This window comes from Pangasianodon hypophthalmus, chromosome 10 (genome assembly GCF_027358585.1).
Source record: "Pangasianodon hypophthalmus isolate fPanHyp1 chromosome 10, fPanHyp1.pri, whole genome shotgun sequence".
Taxonomy (NCBI): domain Eukaryota; kingdom Metazoa; phylum Chordata; class Actinopteri; order Siluriformes; family Pangasiidae; genus Pangasianodon; species Pangasianodon hypophthalmus.
The window spans coordinates 16,591,883-16,618,451 of NC_069719.1; the positions used below are offsets into that span (position 1 = coordinate 16,591,883).

Here is a 26,569-nt window from a genome sequence, read left to right on the forward strand (position 1 = left end):
TAAATGTTAGTTGATATATGGACTACAGTAAAAGCTGTTTAAAGCTGCAGTAAGAAACTATTAAATCTGGAAAAAATTATAGTATGTAATGTTATTGAGTCAGTAGAGAAAAAAGCATTCTAAAGTATGGGTTAGTTTTCATGTAATCATGTCATCCCAATAAAAATGAGACGTCTTGTACGGTTTGACAAAAAATCAGATGTATTCCCACAAAACAAATAAAAATAAAAATTCTGCCAGGAAATGCTTGTGCATAGATGGCATCCATGAAGTACATCACCGTCTGCTTATGTCAGAAAGAGCAAAACAACATTCGCTCTTCATAATCACTGCTGACTATGTCCACCAAAAACACCATCACAGCATGATTAATAGGAACAAGTATCTTTTTAAAAATGTGTATAATATTTAATAGTCACTGGCGGTCTCCCAAACTGTATTCCAACACATCAAATAGCATGTCCAAATTGTACACTGCTGTAGGTTACCTGTTACCATAGTGGGTGTAATATTTTACCTTAATATTTAGTATATTAGTACACTTTTTTTGACACAGTGTTTAAAATCCAGATTATATCAATTACCTTAATGTTTTATATTGACTTTATATTGCAGATATGACTAATTCTGTGTTTTGTGCATTTTTTTGTCTTTGAATGGTATATGTGTGTGTGTGTGTGTGTGTGTGTGTGTGTATGTATATATATGTATATATATATATATATATATATATATATATATATATATATATATATATATATATATATATATATATATATTTATTTGTGAGAATTACACTGAATTAATCTGAAAATATTAATTACCTTCTATAAAACCTGCTACAATTACACTACCTATTTGTCATAGAAGACTAACTAGATGATTACATTTTGTTCACAAAGTCTTAAAATCTTGATTAATCCTTGACTGTGGATTGGCTCGCCACACCATCAGATTATAGGAAAGAAATTTTGTTATATAACTTACCTGCAATAACATATTTCTAGCAGAGAGGGCTCCACTCCCCCTCCCCACCAAGTTACTCACTGCTGTTTTAACTACAGCAGTATCAGATGACGAACATTAACACACAACAGTATTACTTTGAGCATCATTCTGTACCTCTCTGTGTATGAGAGAGAATGTGTGCGCTGTATTTATTCAGTATGAATAACAACTCCAGACTTGAATGTTTCAAAAAGACTTGAACAGCTTTAATTGAAGGGACCGTCAGTTCTGACCCATTTAGCTGAAATTAATGGCTCATTATATTGTATTGTCTTAAGAATTTTCCCAAGTCTTATTATTTATATGATGGAGTCTGTTGAGATGTTTAAAACAAACAACTGTAATAAAAATATCTTTTTATTATCACTATTATCATAGCCTAAAATACAATTTAGCATGTTAGGACATACACCATGTGCTTCGCTTTATCAGTCTTCTAATAAGACATTGTCCCCTACCACAGATACTGGAAATCGATCAAAACATTTCTACAGGTCATGTAAATAGTATGAATTTCTTTGCACCACTTAGCTGTTCAATCTAAAAGTGCTAGCATGCTTCAAACTTATTTTACCCATTTTAGCTTAAAAATGAACAATGGTGCCACAGCCATCCAAGATAACCAAACTGGCCATGCTCTCTGGGTAGGAGAGATGACATTCTCTCTCCCCTGTCAGTTACATCCAATAGCCAATCACGGCCATCTGTGAGCTCTTGTACGAGGATAAGGGCAGATAGCTGGCTTCACATGTCTCAGAGGAAGCACATGTTAGCCTTCACCCTCCCCAGACGGGAGCTGACAGGTGGGTGAGAATTGGCAGGTTACCAATTGGGGAGAAAATAGGGGGGTAAAAAAACAATAGGCAAGTCATTTGGAAAATTAACCTTTTATATTTAACAAAAGTATAAAAACATAAATATGCAATTATAAAAAGCACAACATAACAAAAATAACAAAAGTTAACAAACAGTATAAATTGTTTGACATTTAAATAGGAGTGATTACATATGGCAATATTTGTTCTGTCAGGTAACTGGTATATACATTAAAAATGTTAAAGAGAACAGAGGAACTTCCTTCATAAGTCTGTATAATTTTTCTCTCTTTCTCTGAATTCAGGTCCTTCACTTGGGGCTTTTAAAAGAAACCTTGTATAAATCCCATTCTACAGTGCTGTAGAAAATCCTGATCTAATTAAATTGATCTAATTAAATTGTCAATAAGCAATTTGACTTTGACTATTAAAGTGTCATTTCTCTCAGTGTTACTCTCATAGCCACCATCTCCAGGTGTCAGTACCACGCAATGGCTTTTTCAAGTCCTTTATGTTCTAATAATTCAAATAAGGAGAGGAGTGTGTGTGATGGATGTATTTTATAGTACACATCCAATTCAACACACTTAGTTCTAGAGTGAAATAACATGTGCAGTATGTCCATGCAATACAGACTGGTGAGTTATGGTTATCATTTACATCATACACAAACAGTTATTTAAAAAAATAAATAAATATATTGATTTGATTTTCTCCACCCTAAAGGATGATTTCAAATTCAGTGACACTTCATACAGCCCTAGCATTATAGTGGCCACTTGCATCACTCAATTCATAAACAGTCCTATTGGAGCAACTTGTGAATAAAGGGTTACTGTGAGACTAGATCTACAGTAGTTATTAAATGTATTAAACAGTTGTGTTTGCTGTGACAGTGAGTGTGATGATGAAGTTTGTTCATGCTAGAGAATCATTTAGGAAAGCTTACAACACCACATTGCATATTTCTTGCAATTTCTTGCAAAAGTAAAAAATACTGCAAATGCCACCAAGTGGCAATAGTCAGTAAAAGTGGCAAAAACATGACTCTTTTTGTAGCTTCTGCTCTGCATTATATGACTTTTAGTCTAGTGTAGTGCAGAAATGTAACTGTGCACTCTACCTATGGGTAGAAGCTTAGATATATATTTGATATATATTGTGCATGTCCATGCAGGAGCACAGTGCTGCATATTATACATTCTGACATGCTCAATCAAAATGATGTCTTTGCAAGTTCAAGTTTCAAATATATCAGCTTAGATTGGGATGTTCACTAAAATTAGCTTTGCTACACACACTAAAAATACTGGATTGATTCGAGTTATCATATGTAGAGATATGTACAAAGCAATTTAATGTCAAGTACTTTTACAAATAGAGCTTAAGGGTGATTGGGACAAAACCTTAAATATTCCTATATCAATTCTTTGTCCAGTCTTTGGCAAAAATAAGCACCATAAAGAGTATGCACAATGTAGAAAAGTATCAATATATAATTTCACAAACTGTATCTTTCTATAAATAAACTAACCATCAGTGCTCTGAGGAGAACCAAAACAGAACAGAAAAAAAGTAATGAGGTGCAAATGTTAGAAAAGTCCTTTAAGGGCTTTTAGATAAGTGCTCATTAGTAACCTGGTCTGTCACAACGCCAAAAAGGTATCAAGGTCTGCGATTACAGCTGCTTGCTTCCTGGCCACTACATTCAACAGTCTCTGAGGCAGGGTTGGAGTTCCCAAATCAACCTGTAGAGGGAGACACAATGTTTACTGTACAACCAGCGTATTTCAGCTAAACTAGTTTAGAATAGTAGATTAAAATATCATTAAATAGAGGGTGAGGATAGAAAGGTTACCTGTAGTAGATAGATAACTGTAACAATCTCTCGACCCTGCCGCTGGCTGCGCTGAAGAATCCATGCGCTGGGAAACATCTCTCCACGTACAGTGTCCATGCTTGGGCGAGGGAGAGACTCTTCAAATACAGACTGCATGGCCAACACCCACATATCATCCTGATGGACAGTAAGCAGAAAAGATCCAGAGAAAGAGACAGGGAGAGATAAAGGATTATTATAAACATTCACCAACAATTTTCCTCTCATTAAACCTTGATATAATGTAATGCAGTGAACTTTGCTCAAGAATAAAGCACATAACAGGCATGCAGAAAGTCAAATAAGGAATAAAATACAATGGAGCATGCTCTTATAGGTAAATAATCAGTGACAGGGTGCTTACTACCCCAAAGCTGATTAACAGCACATCCCAAAGAGTTTTACTCCTCTTATACCACAGCAATTTGTCAACAATTACAATTTGTTATTTATTAATGAACTGCACATCATGCAATTTATCCATTTATAGTTACATTTAATGTTGAGGAACAGTCCTTCCCTCACTAGCCTCTCTTTTTTCTATGTTAATAAGACACAAATGTAACTTTCATGTTATTGAGAAACTTCAAAGATGGCAATCCTAAAGACTTTTCTGTGTCAGAAAACTTAAAGCTTTACCTCTGATTGTTACAAACCACTGACATTGGAGACTCCTTCCAAAATTGCTAAATAAACATCTAACAGAAAGCCTCACCATATCAACAATTTTTACATCCATTTATGTGGAAATGATAACATACTAGAATAAGCACATTAATATAAACCTGTGCTTTGCCTTGCAGTCGGCATCACTGTCTGAGCCACGCGGTTTCAGAAAATTAAACTGCACCTTCTTACTAATAAGATTTGAGAGTTTAACCGTTTTGTGGTATAAATCTGTATAATTCACAGTATTATTTAGAACGTTAAGCAGATAACAAAAGAACTGAGAGGACAAACCCGTTTGGACTCAGTGCTCAGGCAACAGAAATCCCGCGGCTGCTTCATATGACAGTTGGATGGATCAGTCAGCAGGTAGACTGATGAAAGTGACAAAATGAGCTGTAATCATCTTCCATTCTTCTGAATAATTATATAAAAATGATTTAACATCATTTTGTGTAATGCAGCACATAATATAAAAAGACAGTCACCTAGTTGTGTAGTGTCATCTAGCAATCGTGTCCAGGCAGACTTTAGAGATTTGTTGTAGAGATGAATCTTGGAGTGATCTCGGATTAAACTCCACAGACTAGCTAAGGGTCTCTCCAGTTCCATGGCACCCAAAAACCCATGAGCAGAGGGTCTGGAGGAGGGCCGGTGGAAGGTCTGAACTCCGTTCTCTAATCCCTGGTATCTGGAAAAAAAAGTGGGTTGTTACAGAGTAGTTCTAATATTTATATCCAACATGCTGCATTTTTTCACTTCACAGCACCAACCTCCAGCCAGCTTCTGCGCTCCCTGATAGCAGATTCCTTACATCTCCTCCAGAGGCTAAATGAACCTGTTACAGCACAAACTCTAGTCAAATACTTGGCAGCCAGTTTCGCATCAAGGTAGACTGATGAATTTAGAGATGGACATGGTGAAAACTATTCACTTTACCTCTGATATTGCACTTGTGAGAGTACAGTCTGCAATGTCCTGGTACGAAATAGAAATAGATGAGGGAGAACTAAAAGAACAGGTGCGCTGTCGTCCAGGAGATGAGGGAGAGGACGAGGAGTGAAGCTCATATCCAGAGGAGGAGCTCTCCACACGAATATCTAATGAGGATTATTGGTTTAGTAAAATTCTGTTCGCATTACTAGGACGAATGCTTCTTAAAAAAGGTCACTACTTACCCTGAGCTGACAGCCATGCACGAGGAGCCTTTAAACTTTGAGGAGGGATCATGGGAGGTCGAGACCTGACTCTTAACTCCCTATCTGAGACTCCAGTGATCTGTGGAATACAGGCATACAAGTAGCCTTTAACCCTTGAATGCATATGTCAGGTTGCTAGCAACCAATGATCTTATTTTCTTCCAATAGGTCAATCATTTATAAGGTAAACACCCAACTCCGAATTATACCTGTTTGATTATAACAATTTTATGGCAATTGTTTATAACAATAAATTGGAAATCTAATTCCAATATTCCAATTTGTCCAATTAGTTGAATTAATTCCACATACTGTATCTCAATATACAATGGATGGATGGATGGATGGATGGATGGATAGATAGAGCCAGGTCTCTAACAATGTACAAACAGTCTTTATGCTATTTATCTGTGAATAAATGCAACATATATTTTGCATATTTTCCCCTCACCTGTACAGATGGTGAGGTACCATCTTTCAGCAGAGCTGCATTACTGCTGTTGTAGCCAGATGTAGGTCCAGAAGAGAGACTTAGGTTGGAACCAGTGCACAAGGTGCTATTACTAACACGTGTACAAAGCCTCAGATGATCCTACATGAGTGATAAGGAGAAATATAAAATAATTCCGAACTGTAGTATTTGTGTATACTGTTCCAAATCTCAATGAGGTCAGCAAAACTGACTTTAAGACTTTAAGACACCAGTTTGTCTGTGTTGCATTTTTATCTCACCTTTACAGACTGTGTGAGAGCCTGTTGCTCTAATCTCCGCTTCTCCTGCTCCGTCCTCTCACGTAGCCGTACTCGCGCTTTGGCAATCTCTGTCTTCGCTTCCTCACGAGCACGACTGTAGTCACGCAGAAGGAGTTCAATATCAGTGGGATACTGACCCTCTCGTCTTGGTGGATCAGGAACCCTATGAAAGGTCATTTGGATTAAATTGAATCATTTAGGAAGTCAGACACTAGATATGTAATAAAATTCTATACCATAATTGAGAAATAGAGTAAGTGATAGATAGATAGAGGAAGGGGACAGGTTTAGTCATTCACCTGCTCATCTCCACTACTTCCTTGCGGAGGTGCTGCAGATATTCCCGCTGCCGGCTGGGAAGATCCACAGTTCTTTGAGACTGTTCTGTCATGTGATTTGATGAGTTTAGATGCTTGCTGGGGCTGAGACTTCGAGCTCGGCGGGACGTCTGAAGACGATCTTCTCTCTCCTTCCTCAAACCATCGATACTCCTCCTGTGCCTGAGGAAATAATAACAGGCAATATTCTAATAATACCATTGCCCTGTTTAATTCTCTATTCTGACTGGTGTTGATTAATTTTCTATAACAGCATAGCTCAGACAGTAGTTTCGGCTGCAAGGCAAATTACAGGCTTAATGCACTCACACTTACAGAGGACTTACATGGCAGACACTTCATATAAACAGATTAAAATGAATGTATATAATTGTTGATATTATAGTTAAAAGTTTTTTTTGTGAACATTTGTGGAAGAAGCTTCCAAACTTTGCTTTGTAAAGCTCAGAGGGCTTTCTCAGTAACATGATAAGCTTCATTTTTGTCTTATTAACTTTAAAAGAAAGAGAAAGAAAAATGCAGCTGGTGAAAGAACATCAGTTTATACCTTATTATAAGGGATAACCGGAACTAACTCGTGTCAAAATCATTCTACAATAATAGATAACTATAAGCTGATAAAACACACAACATGATGTTCTTTAATACATTTAAAAATTGAGTTAGCAAATTGCTGAGGTATAAGAGAAATAGAACGCTTAGGGAGATGCTGTTATTGGAAATCACAACACCCCGACGTTGACCGTTTCCCTATAACAGCATGTCACAAAGTATTTCATTCCTTACATAACATACTGATCACATTTCCTAATCAGAAAGCCATTTCTACTGTGGAAAACTGAGCACAGTGAAAATGCAACACAACATACAGTATATACAGTTATCAAATCTAAGATAGTGTATAAGCTCTTTACATTTAGTAATTTTTTTACAAGCATAAAACACTCACCTGTCATACAGCTGCTGTTTAGTAGAGATGGTAGACTCTGTTTTGGAACTGGACTTCAGCATCTTTAGCAGAGTGTCTGTCTTCCCCAGGCCATAGTGCAACTTGGCCTCTGTGAGCTCTACACTGAGTGGATGAAGATTCAGATCTAATTGCATAGAGGCGAGTACCTGCTCCCGTTCCTTCCGCAGTCTCTCAATTTCTCTGGTCCGTCTATCTGCTGATTCCAAGAGCTCTGGTTTGTACTTATACCTGAGACTCTCTGACTCTGCTGAATGTAGATGAAGACTGTGTGTGTTAATATCTGGGGATTTTTGCACAGTTGTATTGTTTTCGTTACTGAGCCTGGCTGGTGACTGCTGATTGATGCCTGACCAGTTGGTGAACTTGTTGTGCATGGGCAGGTTTTCAGGAATCCAGTAGTCCTCTTGGAGTGGACTGGTTTCAGTGAGCGGGTTAATGCTGACCAGGACATCTGTATTGCAGTCACTCGGAGCCAAAGACATGCTGTCTTCCTCTTGGTACTGGAGAGTGTCATTGCTCAGATCACTCCAGCAGCTCACATCTTTATAGAGTCTGTGTTTATATTCTTGCATGCTGCTTCTGTAGCTTTGATTAATGGGTGCTGAGGATTGTAATGTGTTTTGGCTCAAGTCTACAGGTTGCCTGTGTTTGACAGAGGAAGAGTGACCATGAGACAGGGGACTGCACCAAATGGCTTGGCTTGCTCCTTTGCTTTGTACTCCAAGAGACTGTTTCTTTCTTCCATTTTGTATGCATCTGCTGGATGACACTTCTTTGGAGTATGCAACTGGTGCGCCTAAATTTATACTGTGGTGAGACATGGAAGACACTGATTTGTTTTCAGTTTGATATGTGTAAAAATGTTCTCTTTGATACTGTGACTTAGGTTTATTGGTGGACACTGGTTTGTTTTCAGGTGGATTTCTGACGGTTTTTGAGAGCATCTCAGAGGGGGTGTGAATTGTACCAGATTTGATTTTCCCTTTCTGTAAATTTGTCACATCCACAGTGAGAATAGGTGAAGATGCACGGTCTATAAGCAACACCATTTTATCAGGGTTATTCTTTGGCTTCATTTGCTGATGTGTTTGATTGTCCTTTGCTAACATTTGAGAAGAGCATTTTCTCTGATGACAAACTGCAAAAGTGTTGGAAGCTTTATGGTCTACTGTGACGGGATTGAAACAGTGCTGATTTGGTGCAACAGTTTCTAGGGAGAGAATTTTTACAGTGTCTAAATTTCCACCAAATTGCTCAGAGGGAGGTGAGCCTCCAGAACGCAGGTCAGGCATACTTTTAATAGTTTCAAAGGTCTGTCTGCTGTCACACTGATCTTTAATAGATTTGATGACATGATCTTGCTTTGGTACGTTGCAAACTTCGGAGCCAATAACTTTGACAATCACATTGACCTCATGAGATTTGGGGTTCTGTATGGGTGAGGTACTCTGGGAAACTTTGTTCTGTTTCGTTAGCAGTGCAATGTCCTCAGTTTGGATGCCAACATCTGTGGCAGTCTGGGTGGAGCCATCATTCTTGCAATATTTGTCAGAGCGTACCTTTGAAACTTTACTACAAGTTTTTAATGGAGACCTATTTTTCATAGAACTTTCCCCTGTTCTCATACACTGAATGTTCCCTAGAAGATCAGAAGTGCTGACAATCAACTCAGAAAGATGTTCAGACATATTCTGTAGACTTGTCCATGTGGTCGATGGTCCATGCACCTGTCTGGAAACAGGAACCTGGGTACTGCTCCTCCTGTGTCTGTTTTTCTTCTCCAAGTCGTCATAAAACTTGACTGTCTGGGTACCATGGTCACATTTTCTTGAATCTTGTTTACTTTCCTGACTTTCATGTTCAGAAGAGTAGACCAGCACTATTTCATCTACTTGGCCTGAGCTACTGGCTAAGTCTAAGGTATCATTGCAAGAGTCACTGCCAGAAGCTGTTAAGATCTTCTCATTACAAATAATTGGGGTATGAAAGGCTTCCCTCAGCTTGGGGTCTGTAGAAATGTGTTCTTTAGAATCTTCAGCACTACTCAATGTGCTCGAAAGCCCCCTTTGGACTGCATAAGTGCTCAAATGAGAATTGAAGGGAGAATTCTGGACATTCAACCCATTGTCCATACTGCAGCATCTCGCTATACCATTACTAGAACTTTCAAGTGAAGAAAGCTGACTGGATATATTGACTGCACTTCCAAATGGCTGATTTTTGTATGCAGATTTAAGTAACTGATTCTTTTTTCTTGTATGAACAAAGGGGTTGATGTCACTTGAACCAAAATGTAGAATAGGTTCTCTATTTTGGTTGGAATCATTCTCAAATGATTTTGTTCTTTCATGGTTATTTTCATGTGGTATGTGTTCAGTAGAAGTGCTTCTGGTTAATTGAATTGTCTCATCATCCTTTGATAGACCAGGAATTTTAGATAGCTTTGCCGTAAGATTATATTTTTTCTGCCTCACTTCCTCTGCTACATCAGTGGTAACATCTCTGATGTAAGTGTATGGTTCATCAGAGCCAGTCCCATAAGAGTGATTATGTTTTGATTTTGACTCGATTGATTGATTAATTTCTAAAGACAGAGATGTACTTGATTCATCAGATGAGCTATTTCTGTTTTCTGTCATTGGTCTTCCAGGAGCAGGTGTGCCAGGCATGGCTAGGGTGGCAATACCACATTTATGTACTCTAGATTTAGCTATCTCATCTAAGGATGAATCAGGTGTTGAGTCAGTGGATGAACTTAGAGGGGCTGTAAAATGGGCTTTCCTGTATTTCTTTGACTTTACTCTCTGTCGCTCTTCATTAGTCCTAGAAAATACGAGTCTTGAACTATTGATTGTTGCATGTTGTTTCCCTCCATTAGCTTTTTCGGTAGATTCAATTTTAACTTGACGATGTTCCTTTGGGTTTAATGACATAGATGCTGAAAATATAAGCTCCACTTTATTTGTCTGTTTATCTGTCTGTTCTGGTCTTTGTACAGACTTAGACAGGATGGATAAGTCTTGAGATTGCAGTTGGTCTGAACGCTTCTTTTCTTTTTGAACATTCACACACAGTTCCTGAGTTATCCTTCTATGCGGCATATGGTCCTCATTAGACAGTGATTGGTCTTCATTTTGAGGACAGTTAGATTGCTTTTCATTCATAACACTTTGGATGATTTGTGTTTGGTTGTCTCTCTGTAACTCTGAAGTACAGAACACTAGAACCTGGCCAGATTTAGAAACTGTGGTCTCTTTATGTAGTTTTCCCGAACAAGTGTGGTTTTTGAGGTCCATGATTTCATCTTTTGTTTCACTTAAAATATCTGTGTTCTGTCCACTATGAAGTTGTTCTTCTGTGGTACAACCATGTTTTTCTCCAGCACATTCTCGGTGTACTAGCTTTTTAAGTGGTCTAGAATCAGTGGCCTGAACATTTTCAGCTCTGTTTGAATTAAATGAGCGTTCATTCTTCTTTTGAAATCGAATTGCTGACTCAGTGTCAAGATGTACAACAGTGTTTAACTCCACTACCTGCTGAAATTTAGCTGCCATATTTACTTTGCTTGCTTCCACAGACTTCACTGCCTCCTTAAGCATGTCTGAGGCAATGTGGTCCACCACAGCTTCTGAGCAACGATTGGACACTGTAACACCACAAACCTCTTTTGAGACTCCTGAAATGCTGTTTTCTTCAGGATAGATACCTGGCTTCTGTTGTGTGTATGATGAAAGAACAAATCTGTTGTCTTCAGTCCTTACAGATGTTCCTGTAGGAGCTGGAGTGTGAACTACTTTATTGATCGGTATAGTCTCTGTTTTCATCAGAAAGAACTGATCATGTTCCTCAGCCACAGTGACATATTCAGAAGATAAAATTACTTCAGGGCTTTGTTTACAAGTAGACATCAGTTGTATGGTTTTGTTACTGTTGCTGATCACTTCATTGATTAAACCATTGGAATGGCTGGTACTTAAAGATTCTGGATAATTACCAGTTGGTACCTCTAGGACAGAGTTTACTTCTGGTAACTTTTTCAAATCTTGTTGCACAGGTCTACATGCATTATGATTGTCTGAATTTTCTATTTCTGCACTAAGGTTCTTCACCAAAAAAGATGGACAGTTGCTAAGGAATCCAACTCCTTGGTGGTTTAATACAACTTCTTTCTCAGTGGGATTGTTTACTATATATTTTCCTCTCACACAGTCATCTGTGTTGTCCACATTCGCTGTATCATCAACAGAATATCCAGGCACACATGGAAGTGTGTGAGAACTGCCAAGTTTACCTTGTGACCCCTCATCTGTAATTTCATTCTTGTCCTGAGTGACCTTAAGAGCATCACTGTTGGTTGCTAAGGATGTTTCACTGTTAATGTCCTCACCACCATCTTCATTAATGTCTTCACCACCATCCACTTGCAGTGACATGTTCAGGTGTTCTTTCACAACTTCTGATATCTTGTCATTTATTGTAAGGCCAACCTTTTGCAATGTACTGCTCTCAAATACTCCTTTGTCCACAAACTTAACATCAGGAAATTTTAGGTCTGGCATACCTTGCATTTCACTTTTATTCATGGGAATGATGGACACTTTCTGTTCTTTCGTCACTGTAGATGCAGGTCTGTCTTCCGAGGTATAGCTGGCAACAGGATTATTGCTGTTTTGGTACATGTTGATATGATTGCCCATAGTTGCAGTTTTAGAATCTTGCTGAAATGTTTGGGACAAATTGGTAGTTATCTCCTTTTCTGTTGGTAACAGTTTGCCTGTTGAGTCTCTGTTGATGTTAGAACTGTCATTAAACATGAACAGCACATTATTTACAGCAGAATCACCTGGAACAAGGGATTCCACACAGCTTCTCTTTGGCGTTTTCAAATTGCCTGCTAAATCATCTTGAGAATCTTTGCTTCTTTTTCTTGAGTACAGATTGCAGGATTCGTGCTCTAGGTGATTATCACAGTGTCTTAAAGAATCAGCCACTTCACTGGCACTGTCTGACTTCGTGTTCATTTCAAAAGGGTAATCTTTTGTATTTCTTGCATCATAGCTCTCTGAACATTTTTCCGCGCACTGAACCTGACGCTGCAGCAAGATCTTTTCATCACTCACCTCCTTTTCAGCATGGTTAATCAGATGCTCCATTTGTGACTCACACTGAAAATCATTCTCTATTTTCAAACTATGTATTGCTGATTGACGGAGTTCCTTCATAGAACATATGGATTTCTGCTTATTACTGCTTTTCAAAGCATTTCCTAGATGAAGTGTACTATGAGAATGCTGAATTTCTAGATGTGTTTTTCCATCACATTTTGAGAAAATATTACTGTTTCTGGAGGATGTTTCTGCAATGCAACTTTCCTTACACTGTGTTTCTTGTTTTGATTCTATAAAGTTATTTTGTGGTGCAACGCTTTCAGTGATAAGACTCTCATCACCTGATAGGATAAGTTCAGTTTGTTTTGTGGAATTGCTTTTTAAGTCCTTATCAGGGGATTTACCTGGGAAGCATCCTGAAAAACTCCAACTGGAGAGAACAGCACTTTCTTTGGAAGGTGCACTGACCACTAGCATATCAACATCATTCATTTCTAATGGAGCTAATTCTGGTGGTGGTGGTTTGTCTGTGCATAATGTGTTATTGCTCATTGTGTTCTGAGTGACTGAAATCTCTCCAGAAGTGCTCAGTGCCTCAAAATTACTCAATAGCCAATTATTTTCTTGCAGTAATGTGCATTCAGGTGTAGAACAGGATGTAGAGGTAAGATCACTCAAAAAATAGTCCAAGACTGTTTCCCTTTCAGAGGATATGTGATTTCGTTCCTTAACTGTCGCATCTTTACCTTGTGTAGAATCAAAACAGGTTGATATTTGGCTGTCAGATCCAGTTGTTGCACAAGACAGATCTAGACTAGCCTGGCTTTGGCTGCTACTGGTCTCTGATAGTATGCATAGTTTCAACAAGGTCTCTGAGGTCCCAAGGATCCTAGGACTATCTGTTGCATCGGTGGATGACCATGCATCTGTAAGTGCAAGGAAAGCTTCTGTTTCTCTGACAGTGGCATCACTAGAGAGCCGGGAATCAGATATTACCTGTGAGAAGTGTGAAGACTCCTTTATTGCTTGTCTTGTTACATTTTGACCATGTAGACTCCCGAAAAGCTCTTCAGGCTTTTCTTTGGATTCTTCTATTTTTTCTCTACCTGTGTTTGATTGTGGATTAGATGATGAATGGAAAGTATGACAAATGGAGTGATTAAGCTTCAGTGCTGGCCTTGCATCAGTGCTCCCACTACTTTCCTTGACAAGTGAGTCCTTGGACATCTGACTGTCCTCACTCTCCGCCTCACTCTGGCCACAGTCCTCTTGCTGAAGCTGCTCCGCCAATGCAATGGCATAGGCTGATGAAAGGGAGTCCACTGAGAAAAGGCTCTCGCAGTCTGAAGAGTCATCAGCAACTTCATCACCACTTTTCTCTACCCAGTTAGTCAGATCTTGTTGCGTCTTGACCCATCTTCTGGTCTTTTTAGTCAGGGTCTCTGCACTATGCCAGCGTCCCTGCTTCTTTGCTTTTAATGAGATGAGCTGGTCTAAACCATCACAAGACACTGTTGATTTAATAGGGAACTTTTGCTGCTCTGTCCCCATGTCTCCTACAATTTTCTCTTTCTTTCCTTCCACAGCAAACTGAGTTTTCACTCTGCTAGCAGACTTAGCACTTTTGCCACCTCGTGACCCTAAAGGAGGCTTGCGGAAAACCCTTGACAAAGCCATCTTTATTCCAAAGCCAACTGATCGAGAAAGAGCTTTGCGGATTGTCTCCAAGCCCTTGTTTCCTTCATGGGGTGAATTCTTTCCTCCGTTAGGTGAGTTTTTTTGTGTACTTGATTGCTTTATTATTGGAAGTACCTTCTCACTATTTCTATTATCTGAATCCATTGTAGTTTTTATCATGTTATGAGTCCAGACTGATGATGAAAGATGCTGAGATGCAAGAACTTTTCTTTCAGTCATTTCCTCAGATGGTATGTTTTCCTTCACTAACATTTTGATGTTCTCAGAGGAGCCTGTCCTACTTGAAGTCCCCTGACTACACCTTGAGGGCATAGTGTTAGAGCGGCCTCTAGTTTTGCCTGGTAGACATTCATCAGACACCCATCTTCTAGGAAAGGTAACCCTAGAGAGAGATGATGTCGACTCAGATAATCTGTTCCTCCTAAGGAATTGGCTGTTAAAAGAAAAAAGTGACTTAAATTTAGGAGTTTGCTTTCTGAATTATTTATTTATCTGAAGTATTATGATAAAGCACTCAACAGAACCAAATTAAGTGGCTCTTACTGACCTGAAAATAGGTGAATGTTGAGGGTAAAGTCGAGACAAAAGGTCAACAGAAAAAGAATGTCTTCGCAAGACCATTGAACGTCCTCTGCGCTTTGAGGGAGACCCAAGATCAGGGGACAGGGGTCCGTCAACCCCAAGTGAAAGGGCAGTCTCCAGTCTCTGAAGCTCTTGCTTTGCCTCTAGCAGGTGTCGCTTGCGAGCAATTCTTTCCAGCTGGTAGCGCAGTCTTTTTCGGCGAATGCGATTCTCATTTCTTCGGAGTGCATGGTGCTTGAGGAGCTCTTCTTGTACCACCCGTTTCCTATCACCCACAATTAGTGATGGATGCACTGTTTCGCTGGTGCTCTCGTTCTCATTAACGCCAGCCAGTGCAGGCAGAGGAATGACATCTGTCTGCACCCCTGAGTCAAGCGTGCCCTTCTCCCTGATGGCAGCAAAACGCTGCTTTTCTTGCAAGATCCACTGCTGGACTGTAAGATACATGAAAGGCATATATTTTCAATTTTACTACAGTCTTAGTCCCTAACCTTGTCAACTATCATGAGGATGTGTTTTTGATAGATACTACAAAGCACTTTTGTAAATTGTGGATAAGATAGTCTGCTAAATGCTGTAAGTGTAAATGAAATCTAATATGCACTGTAGTTTAATAAAATCATTTAGCTTTATTTCTTTATATAAAATCTCTCTTAATAACAAGCAGGAGACAAGTTTGTAATTCATAAAGTACAAGGAAAGAAAAACTATATAACATTTTTTTTTAGAAAGGGCAAAAAGTGGGAAAGAGCATTTCCATAAAACATATTTGTTATGTTACTAAGCTTATATACAGTGAGGTCCAGAAGTCTGAGACCACACTGAAAACCTTGGATTTTTCAGTGTGGGCATTTTTCCATTTAAAACTGAAAATAAACAAATAGTTTAATGGTTCAAAATTCTAAAATACAAAGAAAAGTAATATTCAATATCTTGAATATTCAATATTCAAGATTCTGCACTATTTCTAGGTCACTGTTTAAGTGATAATGACCATGTTAATTCCTTTGTACAAAAGGCCAGAGTTTTCTTGATTCCTATTCCTTCCACTACAGCATGTGCTCCCCTGATTTAATGTAATCATCAAGTTTTGCACAAACTTGTGGAGGCCATGCCAGCATGAATGTCATTAAAGCAAAAGGGGAATATCAAATACTAAGAAAAAAACATATAAATATTTCTAGATCAAAGATTCTACTTTTCATTCAAGTTATTGCTGATAATATAATTTGTAGTTAAAACTATGCATTAAATTAGAAAAGAATGCAAAATAGAAGCATTTTAACTAGTACTCTCAGAATTTTGGATCCCATTGTATATTATGTTTAAATTCATAAATAAAGCAGTAATCTGCCTTGCCTACAGGGTTTTGCACACAAGGGATTAAGCAAATAACTCACTCTCAGAGCGTTGCTTTCGAAGATGGGCCTGCTCTCTCTCCAAGTCTTTCTCAGCTCTTCTCTGTTCCACCAGGATCTCCTCACGCAGACATTCCACGTAGCGCTGATGCTCCTCCAGCCTCTGCCAGGGAGCCAACCTTTCACTGGCTTCCTGACTACCCACTTCCTCTGCCCTGAACACACAAAGATATAAAGGGATGCTAATGTTTCCGCATCAGAACACAGAAATCTAGAACAAGTAGTCAGCTGGCTTGGTAAATGAGCTTTGCCTACATTTAGCATCTTTCAGTAACCAAGTAACCTGAAGTCAATCCAGCAAAAACAAGATAATAATGCTCTAGGGATCTCATTATCAGTCCAACATTTCCAGCAACTAGCACAACAAATATAAACCACAGGACAAAAATTTTCACCTTGATTTAGGAGAGAGAATGTTCAGCTCAGATGAGCTGAAAAGAGGACCACCTTCAATGATCTGTAAAAAATAAGATTTGAGATTATACCAAATATAATTTTTGAATGTACTATTCGTATAATGTACTGAGAGGAAGCACCTGAAGTAATTTGATTTCTGTTTCCTTATCCATGGGTGTTAAAGAAATTACCTACAGATAGAGTTCTGATCTTAAAAGCACTTTGTATTATTCTCAGGTAGACTGATACAGAATGTAGTACGTGAACGTACACGTCTCCTCTCCTTCAGAACTGCTGCCTCTGCAGGGTGGTTAAACCGGAACTTGTGACGTCCTCCTAATGTTATCACTGCACCTAAAACAAGCAGATGACCATTACAATAGTCAAATTCCACTTATACGTTCACATACTCCACTGTCTACTACTGCCACAAATTCAATTCACACCCAGAGGTCAGTCATGTTTTATTACAACATGCCCAAATGCGTGTGCAAACAAGTACTTGTGTTTTGCATTTACCTTGCGCGAGTCGACACGGTTCAGTGATCTCTCTATTGTTGACCATGCAGGCTGTGTGTGGTAGGGGTTTGAGGGTAACAACTCCATTCTGATTCTCAATTTCACAAACGGAACCCTCTGGCATGACTAAGACATTGCACAGCAACAGATTTTACACAAAGTGGTATTTTTCATAATTTGATACTATTACAATATAATAATTTTGTCACATATTAGGCTATAGAGATATAAAAATAGTTACCAATATGGGGTTCTTCCTCATTTGAATCCTGAGGTCCAATTCTGGTGATTCCTTCCTGCAACACACAGACAGATGAGAGTTAATAAGCATGTAATTAAATATTAATCAGAGAAGAGCATTTTTGGCTATGCCCATTACAAATGTGTGCCATAACACCCACCCTGGTACAGGTTTAGGTTTTGTAACTTACAGACTTCAAAGGCATGCAGGAGGATTTTTATGGTTTCCCGTTCAGAAAGGGGTCAGAGTAGGAACCGTTTAGGAGGCTAAGAACCCTTAATTATCTGAACTCTTCAAGAACCCTTCAAGATCTTTTCAAAATAGAAAATAATTACAAATAACTTGAAGTTTATAGTATATACTTACCAGTTAACACATACACTTAGGAAAAAAGGGTTCTTCTTTAAGGGTTCCTTGGATAAATAAGAGTGCTTAGCTTCCAAAAAGAGCTTTGTTGTAGGATTGTACATGGAAGATTTAAGGGGTCTCCCAGAGCGACGTTGGCTTTTCACACACTGACAACTGCAGAGGTTGTTCAGTGGGCCTGAATCTGATGAAATCTACAAAATAATCTCAAAGCCTCTGAAATCAGCTACACCTCGCCTCAACCACACACATAACAGTAGAGGGAAAGGGTGAAAAGGGAAAATTTGAAGAAGGAATTAAGCTGGTGCAGACAAGCAGAGCTGCTTTACCTGACTGTGGCAGGCATCTCAAAGAATTGTGCAGAGAGAGCAAGAGTAAGAAAAAAAAGATGACAAAAGGAGAATCTGAACAAAAGAAAGAGTTATTAGTTAGAAAGCAGACTATTTAAATATAGCAGAGTATGCAAAAATTATTCTAATGTTAGATAGGTCATGAGCCTGAAATGAAGAGAAACTGAGCACCAGTAAGGTCAGTACCCGGAGGTGGTAAATGGTGACTCCTGTGCTCAGGACGTCCGGCTCTAGGGAGATGAGGTGGGGTCGGAGAGAATGTATCTGAACTCCTGCTCTGTCCTGGTTAATGTCCACACTGTACTGCTCCAGAAGAGCTCGCTTATCCCGCCAACTCTCCGACCAGTCTTTAGTAAGCTGTTCCACCTGGAGGTGAGAGCGGAAATAATGTCACTGGGTTACAGAGATTATTATAATGCTGAGCCTAACAGATAATTATAATATTGCATTTAATATTTTGTGTTTAGTCATATTAACAAACCTTGAGTTCATTCTGCAGCACTATGTCTGAAAGGCTGCTGTCTCTCTCATCACTCAGAGATGGGCTGGGGTTTCTCTGCTGTAGACAGTCAGCAAAAACAACGTCTGTATGAGCTATCACTTTTGCAATCTGTGCTGGGAGCATTTTCTAAGAGAAGTTAATTACCATAGAGAAGCTCAGCAGCATGCTCTTCAGTCGATCGATCTCTTCACGGAGCTCCCTGATCAGCCTCACACTGGCATCCTGAGAACAAAACAGAACAAACAGAGAATAAAAGATGTCTCATTTTTATCATCATCAGTGAATGGTAGTAAACTTAGAATGGTAGATACACCCATTCGCAAACACACCTCATTGACTCTTGGCTTGTTGACAATGTTCTTGGCGTGAGCAGCATAGCGGAGGGTGCTGAGAGTCTCATTGTAGCTGCTGCAAGAAGGTGAGATTGCTATAGCGAAGAGAGCGAGAAAGACAGACAGAAAATTTTGAAGGAATGCGCTGTTATCTGGAAAAAAAAAAAAAGCTGCAACCATGCCAGAGGTGATTATTTTCCATTAAGTCCTGAAATGTTTTATTCCTCTTATACCACAGCAATTTGCCAACCATTTGTTTATTAATGAATGACCTGTATTTTTTAACCATTTATACAGGGTGTCCCAAAAGTCTCCATGCATAGGAGAAATTAACACCCTTTAGCAAAATGCCTTCCAAAATTTTTCATACTTAGTTTTTTTTTTTTTTTTTTTTTCCCCCAGACAGCCTTTAAGAATGCCTTTGACAAAAGAAGAACGCATTGACATCATTCTCATGGCTGGATCGGGAAGCTGTCTCAAGGTTGCGACACACTTTAACAGGAAACATGGCAAGCACATCACACACAACACTGTTACCAAACTTATTAACAAATTCAAAAAGACTGGAAGTATTGCGGACCAACTGAGAAGTGGATGTCCACGAACATCTACTGACGAAGGCACAACCGATGTGGTGCTGGCATGTATGGAGACTTTTGGGACACCCTGTAGTTACATTTAATGTTGTAGAACATCTCTGAGACAAGTTAGTTCTTGTTATCACATCCATAATAGCAGCTATAAACATTTGCTCCCTCACAAGCCTCTGTTTTTCTCCTCTTTTTCCTGAAATTAATAAGACAAAAAAATTTTCATGTTACTGAGAAACCAAAAAGTCATCTGTCCTGAAAACTCTCCCATGGCAGAAAATATGCTGACTGTTACAAAAGTATTAAGTAAATATCTCCTTAGAGACAGTGTCACATTATTAATGACTGTACAATTTTCTTTGTTAAATAACACTTTTAAAAAGTTTATTAGCCTTAGTTCATGTACATCATCAGTGATTCAAGTTCCTGTGAATGACCTGTTACTACAGAAATGAGAGTTAATTTAAACCTGTGATTTGAACTAAAGCTGTGTTATTATAGAACTAATACTGACTAATCAGATTCAAGAATGCAACAGTGCTGTGGTATAATAACTTGTAATTAACCATTATTACCCAAAAACAGACTCACTTGCGATCATTATGGTTTTGGAGTTGCCACCCAGGCTGTCTTTGAGGAGCCAGGTGAGGACAGAGTCTCTGTAGGGGATGAAGCATTGTCTGCGACTGCTGCTGGACAGGGAGCTGGACTGACTGCCGACCGTGCTGGCCTCCCCCTCACTCAGCATGCTGTTAATGCTCTGACTGCTACTGCACATCTGAGAGTTCTGAGCTAGGGGAAGACAGAGAAAAGACATCATACAGGGAAAAACCCAAAACAATAAAAAAAAAACAATAATGGACAGAAGTGTATTGAGAAGAACATTGCTTGAATTTTCCATACCGAGAGCAGATATGACAATTCCCAGAGTAACTAGAGACTTGTTGATGTTGGCTCCTTCAGTAATCCGATCTCGGCAGTAATTAGGGTCCGCTCTCTCACTAATAGACAACAAGCACAAAAACAGTATGAGTGCGAGATAACCAAGCAGCTCCACTAGGGGGTGACCTGATCGTAATCAGAGTTGTGTAAAGAACATCAGAAAATAGATTAAGACTGAAGGGTTAAAAGATCTTTAAGCAGCTGTACACAAAAATCACCAACCTGCCAGCCAGGTCCACTAAGTTGATCTTGCTCACTATTTCAGACGGAAGGTTATTCTCTAGTATCGCCTACAAAAGACAGTTCAGCCAAAACAATATGTAAGTGCAATTCATATTTCACAGCAACAGATAATATGCAGAATCCATTACAAATAATAAGTAATAACTTTTTTATTCACATGCCAATTAAATGGATAATAAAAACAGTAACTGTGATCCCATGTGCATTGTCCTTATATTTATTGGCCTGATTGTACAGACGTATGGGGTGCTCTCACAGTGCTCGTGATGGATTTACTTGTTTCATTCATTAATTTTCAGTAACTGCTTTAATCTTGTCAGGGTCATGGTGGGTTAAATTAATAATTTCTCTATCTTTTGAGAAATTGAACCAACTAAATTTGTCGGAAGATACTGAAGTGACACTCAATACTGAAATATGACTAGTCATCACTGGAGTCAGACCAGCAGCATTTTGGGAAAAAAAAAAACAAAACAAAACACTAGCTAGCTAGAATCACTTTTCCACCAGACCAGCTTTGTTTGTAGTGTCTGATATAATAACCACTAAATACCAAGAAAAACTTTCCATTTCAGAACTTTCCATTTGGTTGGAGGCATCCATATTAAACCAAATGCCTAGCAAATCCATTGTTGCTACTGTAATTAGTGTGCTGTAAAATCTAGCACAAGCTGGGAAATGAGGGCATCATCTCACAATCTCTAGAAAACCCCTCCTCCCAATGGTAATTGGAAGTAATCAATCAGGCTACCTCACTGTTCAGTGAAATAGCAACATTAAAGACCATTGGCATCATTTGTCTTGTGACAGAAAGTCTTACTGGTCATAAAACCAACCCTTTTATAACAGGATTTGCTAAATTGGAAACTAGTGCGCTACTGATGCTGAACAGATGTGTGATTAAGACCTGTGTGTACTGGATGCTGAAAATGGCATGTGATCGGCTGCTGGCATCGTGAACATGTGTGGCAGCTGTGATGCGGTTAGCGATGCCCTCTTCCAGCAGATCTGCTGCCTGCTTGTAGTCCTCCACCACATGCTGAGTAAGACCTGGAACACACACATAGTAAAAAACATCTTAATCTTCCTTTTTTTTAATATACACAAGACAAATTTATTCTACTTGCAAAGACAGTCCTCAGCTAACGAGAAACACTTAACAGATCAGTCAGGAATTTGTGCAGGCCTTTAATTATGGAGTGAAAATTTTCAGCTAAAGCTCTATTTGGACTGGATTACATTTACATGGAGAGGTGAAGTAATGTAATTTTTACTAGATTATCTGAGATTTTAGTCCCGTGATTCAGTCCTGAATCAGTCACGGCAGTAATTTTTATGAACTGTGTGGGTACGCATCTGAAAAGATTATGACATATTTCATCTACAATAATCGAATGTGTAGAAATAACGAACACCACACACACACACACACACACACACACACACACACACACACATATACACATATATATATATATATACACACACACATATATATATATATATTTAGTTCAGATTGGCATTGTAAAGATTCTATTAAATCCAATGGGAAAAGAGCTGTCCTGCTTTTTCTCCAGTGTAAAGAACTACAGGAAATGTTCAATCTTTTCTGCATGAAACCAAATCGAAATCAAACGTTGGAATAAATATTGAAAAAGGACTTGTCAGAAATGACGCTTAGGGGGTTTTAGGCAAGTTACTGAGTTCCTAGCATACACTATATGGCCAAAGGTATATGGACACCTTACCATCACACTTATATGTGCTTTTTGAACATCTCATTCTAGAGTTAGTCCCTCCTTTGCTGCTGTAATAACCTCCACTCTTCTGGGAAGGCTTTCCACTAGATTTTGGAGTGTGGCTGTGGGGATTTGCCCATTCAGCCACAAGAGCATTAATGAGGTGAGGCACTGATGCTGGGCGAGGAGGCCTGGCACGTAGTTGGCATTCTAGTTCACCTCAAAGGTGTTCAGAGGGATTGCGGTCAGGGCTCTGCGCAGAACACTGGAGTTTTTCCACTCCAACCTTGGCACACCATGTCTTCATGGACATCGCTTCGTGCACAGGGGGATATTGTAAAGCTACAGCATGCAAAGACATTCTAGACAATTGTGTGGTTCCAACTTTGTGGCAACAGTTTAGGGAAGGTGTGATGATCAGGTGTCCACAAACTTTTGGCCATATAGTGTAGGTACAGCCTACATTCATATTATAGGCATATAACCTACTAATTATCTAGCGTAACTTGTGTAGGCATAAGCCCTACAACAAGCAGTTATAATTAAAGATAAAAAAAAAAAATTCAGTTTATATTAATATGTATGCACACACAGAATTTTTTGTGATGGCCATATATTGTGAAGACACTCCCAGAGATTGGGATCTCTCAACAGATATTGCTTAACCTGTGTAAATCTTATTATAATTATCCTTCTGCAACATTATTTAACACAAATATATCCAGAAATCTTAGCCCATATTAATAGTACTTTATTGAGAGAGAGAGAGAGAGAGAGAGACAGAGAGAGATTGAGATTGAGATTGATGTGGACTGTGTGGGTATTCCACTGGGCTTTTTACAGCCACAGGAAAGTGAGGTCATTTCCTTTGCTGTTCAGGGCTTTCTCCTGATATACACAATGACTGGATGTTGGACATGGGACAAAAAAGGAGTGGGGAAACTGAAGCTGGGATAAAGCACTGCTCTTTAATGACACCGGGTGTAAACAGAACAGTGTTGGTTTGTAGTTTTCTTCAGGTTTGCTTGTGTTAACAAAATTATTCTAATTCCTATTTAAGTATAAATCTAATCAGCTGTTTTTCATAGAACTCTCACCCTGAACATATGGCCCTTTTTCTGGGTGCTCCCTCACACGCAGGGCCGCTGGCTTTTTCTGGTCTGCCCCTCTCAGCAGATCACGTACTCGCTCGTTGTAGATCTCTAAGAAACTGGAGAAGGAGGGGGAGGGAAAACTAATAATCTCCTTGCAACAACTTTCATGCCTAAACAAAGAGCCTACTTCTGGGTCATACATAGGACACAAATACACAAACGCATCTGTGCAGTGTGCAGTGCTCTCTTACCTAACTTCAACCCTGCAGTTTTTTCCATCAGGAGAGTCTATACCAGATCGGAACAGACCCTGAAATTATGGAAAGAAAGATGCCCCTGATGAAAATCCACTGCATGACCCAAAAGCGACGACTGCAAAATATTACATTTCATATTAGAAACTTACTTGACAAATCCTTGGCGTCAATCCAATCGAATCCTGCATAAGGAAGAAGGGATGAAGTGATTAAATTTATGCAATATATTTAAGTCACTTAACATAGTTGTATACTAAGCAAAGCCTGCACTGTTACTCACTGGATTGCCCATCATGGTGTAGGTCTTTCCTGAGCCTGTCTGTCCATACGCAAACAGGCAGACATTGTAGCCTTCAGTTGCTCCAGCCAACACACACATACCCAGATCCTGGAACACCTACAAAAAAGGACACACACACTCTATTATTTTCACATCCGCAGCTCTATAATTGTTACCAACCTCTTAAAAAATGACATGAGACTTATGACATGAGACAATAAAAATAATATGTAGGACAAGTGGAGCAGTTTGCAGGACCACAGAGACTGTATTTTCACAAGGACCAGATATTAATGGAACACATTTTATTAAGTATAGGACAATTCATTTGCAGCATGTCTTTGTTGGCATTACTGTATTGGCTTCAGATATTCTATAGTTAATATATGGAAAAATATCCACAGCTCTACAATGACGATTATGAACTAGATACAAGTTCTTAAGTCTGCATGAATTGTATTTATGTAAATGAGATGTGATTTAATGTTGCTGTTAATTGGAGTGGTGAGGCATTTCTAGCCACCTTGTGCCACCCATGTACTCCAATCGTTTCAGTCTCTTACACTGAACTGAAATTTAGGCCACAAGCTCTGAAGTCTTCAGACAAAATACCTGAACGGATCATAAAATGCTGTTGAAAATCATCAGCACCTGGAACACAGTAAAGAGTAAAAGCAGACAAAGAAGGAGAATAGAAGGAGAGAGGGTGGAAAATAAATGGTTCTGAGGGTGTTGGTATGAGCATGTGGAGGTCCTGAACTCAAGCTGGTCCATGTGTTTTCTTTTTCACTCTCCTTACTGAGAAAGCGGCAGGAGAGTCGAGGACGTGCCCTTCACACACACTGGCAGGCAAGCACAAACACAGACAGCACATTCTCTGCACACACAGCATTTGGCCTTCATCAGACACATACTGAGCTTTGCAGGTCAGATTTACCATCTGCATTTCAGAAAAACAGATCAAATCCATGTGGATATTCTCTAGAAAACATGCAGGTCTGAAATAATCAACCTAAATGGTGAACATATTAAACCTTTGATTTTAAGAAGACTGAATAGACCATTTGTGTGCAATAGGAAAGTTAAATAGTTCAAAGAAAGAAGGCAAAACCAAATGTTTTTTTAGGCCATTTCATAGATCAAATATTGACATGGCACAATTCTACAATAGTGAGACTACAAATGACCTTGTCTACGTGCCAGCCGAGCTCTAGTAACACATTGACAGCCATGATATTATAGATGTCACCACAGTAATAACTGTACGCTGAAGAAAGTGAAGAGAGCTCATATCCGGCACACCTCTCAACTTCAAACAGCTCCTCACCTGCCCTGCTGTGTACAAAAGGTGTGTGAGGGTTTAGGTAAGATAGACAAATCTGCCCTCTGCCCTCTGTGAAAGCTGTGAGTCAGCAAAATAAAAGTTGCTCCAAAGCTACTGTAAGGCTGTGCTGACTAACACTAATCAGCTGGATTTATGTGTTCTAGCAGTTTCCACCCTCCTAGTGGGCATTCTGAATAGAGGCTAATTGGCATGCAATCTACAGGATGAGTGGATCAGCAGCAGCTTTCTAAAGAGTGCTGGCACTCCTGTCCACTTTTCACTTAATTAGCCTGAGCTTGACTCCTCTGCCTTAAGAAATCAATGAAGAGCTTGTTAAAAAAATATCACACTTCACTGAGCTAGGGACACTTACTGATTTTACTGTCACAGCATGAAAAGACTCAATCTCTTTGTGACTCTAACACACTCCACTGCAATACATAATAGCCTAGAGCCATGGTTCTCAAAGTGGGGTCCAGGAACCCCCAGGGGTCTGTGAAGCGGGTCCATGATTTTCTAATTTTGTTTCAATGGCAGAAATCACATCCCACCATTATTAAAGTTATTATGCCTATAAATAAAAATGAAGTGGAAATCTGAAGACAATTCCATTAAAATGGGTTCTAGGGGTGAAAATAACTCCAATCAGTAGCCAAAATACTACTGTAAATATATAATTATTTAAATAATGTGCCTAATTTTTTAAAATAATTTATTAGTAAAATCAATCTATGATGGGGGGTCTGTAATTTTTTTTTTAACAGTTAAAGAGGTCTGTTAAGAGGTTGAGAACCTCTGGCCTAGAGACACACAGATGAACACACACAATTATGTGCATAAAACAGTTTACTACAACAGGGCTAAGGCTCCATTTAGGGTATAACACAATGCCACTATCTGTATCTGGATCTGATTAGCACTCCAAATATCTGTATCTGTACTTGGATTTAAACCAAAGTC

At 39.0% G+C, this 26,569-nt stretch overlaps 1 protein-coding gene across 1 annotated transcript in view; it reads right to left on the reverse strand.

Moving 5' to 3' along the window:
• Positions 1–2,871: 2,871 nt before the first annotated feature.
• stard9 (StAR-related lipid transfer (START) domain containing 9) overlaps positions 2,872–26,569 on the reverse strand; it is a 38,126-nt gene continuing 14,428 nt past the window's right edge. The window contains exons 4-32 of the mRNA XM_034307994.2: positions 24,286–24,402; positions 24,155–24,187; positions 24,000–24,058; positions 23,752–23,864; positions 21,823–21,965; positions 20,895–20,962; positions 20,634–20,731; positions 20,322–20,522; positions 19,138–19,235; positions 18,953–19,030; positions 18,788–18,865; positions 18,493–18,672; positions 17,591–17,645; positions 17,350–17,475; positions 17,102–17,184; positions 16,830–16,891; positions 16,417–16,589; positions 14,982–15,450; positions 7,608–14,867; positions 6,620–6,820; positions 6,300–6,483; positions 6,019–6,159; positions 5,547–5,646; positions 5,308–5,468; positions 5,142–5,206; positions 4,857–5,059; positions 4,663–4,742; positions 3,682–3,840; positions 2,872–3,571 (exon numbers count right to left, since the gene is read on the reverse strand). Of these exons, the coding sequence (XP_034163885.2) occupies positions 3,470–3,571; positions 3,682–3,840; positions 4,663–4,742; positions 4,857–5,059; positions 5,142–5,206; positions 5,308–5,468; positions 5,547–5,646; positions 6,019–6,159; positions 6,300–6,483; positions 6,620–6,820; positions 7,608–14,867; positions 14,982–15,450; positions 16,417–16,589; positions 16,830–16,891; positions 17,102–17,184; positions 17,350–17,475; positions 17,591–17,645; positions 18,493–18,672; positions 18,788–18,865; positions 18,953–19,030; positions 19,138–19,235; positions 20,322–20,522; positions 20,634–20,731; positions 20,895–20,962; positions 21,823–21,965; positions 23,752–23,864; positions 24,000–24,058; positions 24,155–24,187; positions 24,286–24,402 (10,890 nt within the window). The 3' untranslated portion in view covers positions 2,872–3,469. The remainder of the gene's footprint in view (positions 3,572–3,681; positions 3,841–4,662; positions 4,743–4,856; positions 5,060–5,141; positions 5,207–5,307; positions 5,469–5,546; positions 5,647–6,018; positions 6,160–6,299; positions 6,484–6,619; positions 6,821–7,607; positions 14,868–14,981; positions 15,451–16,416; positions 16,590–16,829; positions 16,892–17,101; positions 17,185–17,349; positions 17,476–17,590; positions 17,646–18,492; positions 18,673–18,787; positions 18,866–18,952; positions 19,031–19,137; positions 19,236–20,321; positions 20,523–20,633; positions 20,732–20,894; positions 20,963–21,822; positions 21,966–23,751; positions 23,865–23,999; positions 24,059–24,154; positions 24,188–24,285; positions 24,403–26,569) is intronic.